At 47.7% G+C, this 4033-nt stretch overlaps 1 protein-coding gene across 1 annotated transcript in view; it reads right to left on the reverse strand.

Moving 5' to 3' along the window:
- Positions 1-4033, reverse strand: part of lamc1 (laminin, gamma 1) — a gene marked incomplete in the record, with an annotated part of 31645 nt that overhangs the window by 3992 nt on the left and 23620 nt on the right. Inside the window, 7 exon segments of the mRNA XM_014027434.1 lie at positions 929-1134; positions 1218-1374; positions 1449-1627; positions 1829-1971; positions 2045-2198; positions 2476-2721; positions 2802-2990. Coding sequence (XP_013882888.1) covers positions 929-1134; positions 1218-1374; positions 1449-1627; positions 1829-1971; positions 2045-2198; positions 2476-2721; positions 2802-2990 — 1274 coding nt within the window.

The following is a 4033-nucleotide window of genomic DNA, read 5'->3' on the forward strand; positions in this document are numbered from 1 at the left end:
CTTCAACACAGAGCGTCTTCAGAAGACAAGTTGATAAAATAAATGTTAAAAATCTGTATTGTTTTATACAAGTGTGTGTTGAACCTAAAGCTCTGTTTGATACAGGTACATGTGTTGTTGCAGCACTAACACACATTTAACTTACTCAATTTTCAACTGATTTTAAAAGGGTTTTGTTTGGGCCGGGGTAACCCTAGTGTATATACAGTATGTACTGTATATGTATATGTATATGTATATGTATATGTATATGTATATACATTAAACTGTGTAGTGAGGCTTAAATACTTCTTTGTTTGACTCCCTGCATGCATTAGTCCTCACACTCACTGTAAATGAGACAAAATAAATTATTACACAAACCTTTGTCAACATGTTTGTGTTGTTTATTTTATTTAGACACACGAAAGATTAAAAAAACATCTGATAGTGCTCTCAGACGGAGAATTTTCAGAGAAATATTTTCTGATGAATTTGTTTTTCTGATCTATTCAAAGAGAGAAAAACAAAACCTCATGTTTTGTAAAAGATAATAAATTATTGTAAACTAGCTTTGTTAGGCTGAAAACAGATTATTTAAGAATTACAACTCTCCATCAGCCTTTGATCACTTTAACAAGCAGGTGTAGTTGTGAGTGTGACACAACTATGAATATGAAACATGAATAAAACTTTTTAAAAAAGACAAACTTCAGTCTGATGACTTTAAATCATTTATAACTCTTATTGTAAATCTGAGTTCAGTGAATTACACAGGTTGGTGTAAAACTCAGCTCAGTGTACTCACCACAGCTACAGCTGGTGTTGCTGACTGTCCTAAGATGGCCGCCGTGTGAGGAGACTCTATGTCGTATCTAGCCTTTATATATATCTATGGTTAGCACGCCGTGGCGCCTCCTCAGGTACCATGACAACAGCGCTGACTCACCACTTTGCCCACGGCCTCCTTGGCCTTGTCCAGCTCCTGCCGGGCGCGGTCCATCAGGCTCTCGGCGTCGCGGACCCGGTCCCGGGCGCGGTCGGCCTGGGCGCCCGTGTCCTCCACCGTGTTGCGGATGTTCTGCAGGCGGTTCCACTGCGTGGTCAGCGTGTTGTTGATGGAGCTCAGGCGGATCAGGAGGCCTCGGTCCAGGTCTGCAGGGTCAGAACCACCTCATGGGTTATTTAGGTCTGGACTACATGCTGGGTCTGGGTCCAGCAGGGTTCGGGTCCGTTACCTTTGCTGGTCTGAGCCTCCTCCAGCAGCTCCATGATGGCCCTCTCCGCCTCCTTCAGCCGGTCCTCGAAGGCCTGATCGCTGACCAGGTCCTGACCCGAGCCCAGGTTGTCGATCAGACTCTGGAGTTCCTGGAGCTTCTGCCTCTGCTGGTTCACCTGGACCCACAAACAGAACTTTACCCATCAGAACCTCAGAACCCCAGAGAGGTGGTCCTTCAGGTGGTCCTCACCTTGTCCCGGACCAGGCTGTAGCAGGAGGGGCACTGCTGGCAGCCGGGCACCGAGCGGTTGTAGAAGTAGTTCTCCTCACACATGTCGCAGCGAGCGCCCACGAAGCCGGGCCGGCACTCACAGCGCCCGTCCTCCTGACACTGACCTGAGCGAGAGCCTTCAGGGTCACAGTCACAGGCTGCAGAGAGAGGGCTTAACGTCAGCTAAACATCAGCTAAAGTTCAGCTGAATATCAGCTAAACATCAGCTAAACATCAGCTAAAGTTCAGCTAATACCAGGAGCCTTCAGGGTCACAGTCACAGGCTGCAGAGAGACAAAAAGAGCTGTCCTGATTTTCTGCTGAGTCATGATGTGACCAGACGGGGGCGCTCTGCTCACGTTTGCATCCCGACGGGCTGAAGCCGAAGAAGTTGACCTCGCAGCGCTCGCAGTGCTGACCCGTGACGCCTGGCTGACACTCGCACTGTCCAGAGATGATGTCACACAGCCCGCTGGTGGAGCCGATGGCGTTACAGTCACACCTGCAGACAGGACAGCAGAGGGTTAACACCTGGCACCGGGCGCCGGCGGGACGGAGCCGCAGTGAGAACTGACCGTTTGCAGCCGTCGCCGCTCCGCAGGTCGAAGAAGCCGGCCTGGCAGGCGCTGCAGTCACGCTCGATCACGTTGGGCAGACACGAACACTGACCTGTGACCTGAGAGCAGCTGGTCTGCTGGTTCACAGTGCCCAGGGGGGAGCAGGAGCAGGCTGGGGGGCAGCAAGAGGAGGAGAGGGGAGGAGCAGGAGGAGAGGGGAGGAGCAGGAGGAGAGGGGAGGAGCAGGAGGAGAGTGGTGGAGCAGGAGGAGAGGGGAGGAGCAGGAGGAGAGGGGAGGAGCAGGAGGAGGAGCAGAAACAAAACATCCGTCAGACCCATCTGAGTCAAACTTCATTTGTTTAAGAACAAAATGTATGTATGATGTATGATGACATCATAGCTCCGCCCAGTGAACGTGAGTGGGAGGAGCCTCAGCCTCGGACTCTTACCTCTGCACTTGTCTGCGGGGTCGGAGGCCAGGGCGTTGCCGTAGAAACCGTCCTTGCAGTGGTCACAGAAGAAGCCGTCGGTGTTGTAGATGCACTTCAGGCACTCTCCGGTCTCGCGGTTGCAGTTCCCCACGGCGTTGGTGTCGATGTTGTTGCTGCACTGGCAGGCCCGGCAGGCTCGGACCGGCCCGTTCTGACCCAGAGGGTCCCCGAAATACCCGTCGTCGCAGAGCTCACAACGCTTACCTGCACACAGGTGAGGCCCGCCCTTTTAGCTTCAGAAGGTTTTCAGAAAACACCGAGCAACAAGTGTCTGAGTGCGGTACCTGTGGTCCCGGCAGGACAGTTGGTGCAGACCACCTCTCTGGTTCTGGGGACCACCGCACACGTGGCCCCCGTGGGGCAGGGACACGCCTGACAGTCGTTAGGTGTCCCCTGAGTGGCGTCGCCATAAAAACCATCCTTACAGCGCTCACAGCTCAAACCAGCCGTGTTGTCCTGACAGTCACACGCTCCTGGATACACAGATCAGCTAAACATCAGCTGAATATCAGCTAAACATTAGTCTAATATCAGCTAAACATTAGTCTAATATCATTAGTCTAATATCAGCTAAACATTAGTCTAATATCAGCTAAACATTAGTCTAATATCAGCTAAACATCAGCTAAACATTAGCCTAATATCAGCTAAACATCAGCTGAATATCAGCTAAACATTAGTCTAATATCAGCTAAACATTAGTCTAATATCAGCTAAACATCAGCTAAACATTAGCCTAATATCAGCTAAACATCAGCTGAATATCAGCTAAACATCAGCTGAATATCAGCTAAACATCAGCTGAACATAAGCTGAATATCAGCTAAACATTAGTCTAATATCAGCTAAACATCAGCTAAACATCAGCTGAAAATCAGCTTAACATTAGCCTAATATCAGCTAAACATCAGCTAAACATTAGCCTAATATCAGCTAAACATCAGCTGAATATCAACTAAACATTAGTCTAATTTCAGCTAAACATCAGCTGAATATCAACTAAACATTAGCCTAATATCAGCTAAACATCAGCTGAATATCAGCTAAACATTTTTTGAACATTTAAACCCAGAGTTACTGATAAACCCAGAATTACTGTTAAACCCAGAATTACTGTTAAACCCAGAGTTACTGATAAACCCAGAGTTACTCTTAAACCCAGAGTTACTGATAAACCCAGTTACTGATAAACCCAGAGTTACTGTTAAAACCAGAGTTACTGATAAAACCAGAGTTACTGATAAACTCAGAGTTACTGTTAAACCCAGAGTTACTGATAAACCCAGAGTTACTGTTAAACCCAGAGTTACTGTTAAACCCAGAGTTACTGATAAACCCAGAGTTACTGTTAAACCCAGAGTTACTGTAAAACCCAGAGTTACTATAAAACCCAGAGTTACTGTTAAACCCAGAGTTACTGATAAACTCAGAGTTACTGTTAAACCCAGAGTTACTGTTAAACCCAGAGTTACTGTTAAACCCAGAGTTACTGTTAAACCCAGAGTTACTGATAAAC

Source organism: Austrofundulus limnaeus, unplaced genomic scaffold (assembly GCF_001266775.1).
Source record: "Austrofundulus limnaeus strain Quisiro unplaced genomic scaffold, Austrofundulus_limnaeus-1.0 Scaffold649, whole genome shotgun sequence".
In the NCBI taxonomy this organism is placed as follows: domain Eukaryota; kingdom Metazoa; phylum Chordata; class Actinopteri; order Cyprinodontiformes; family Rivulidae; genus Austrofundulus; species Austrofundulus limnaeus.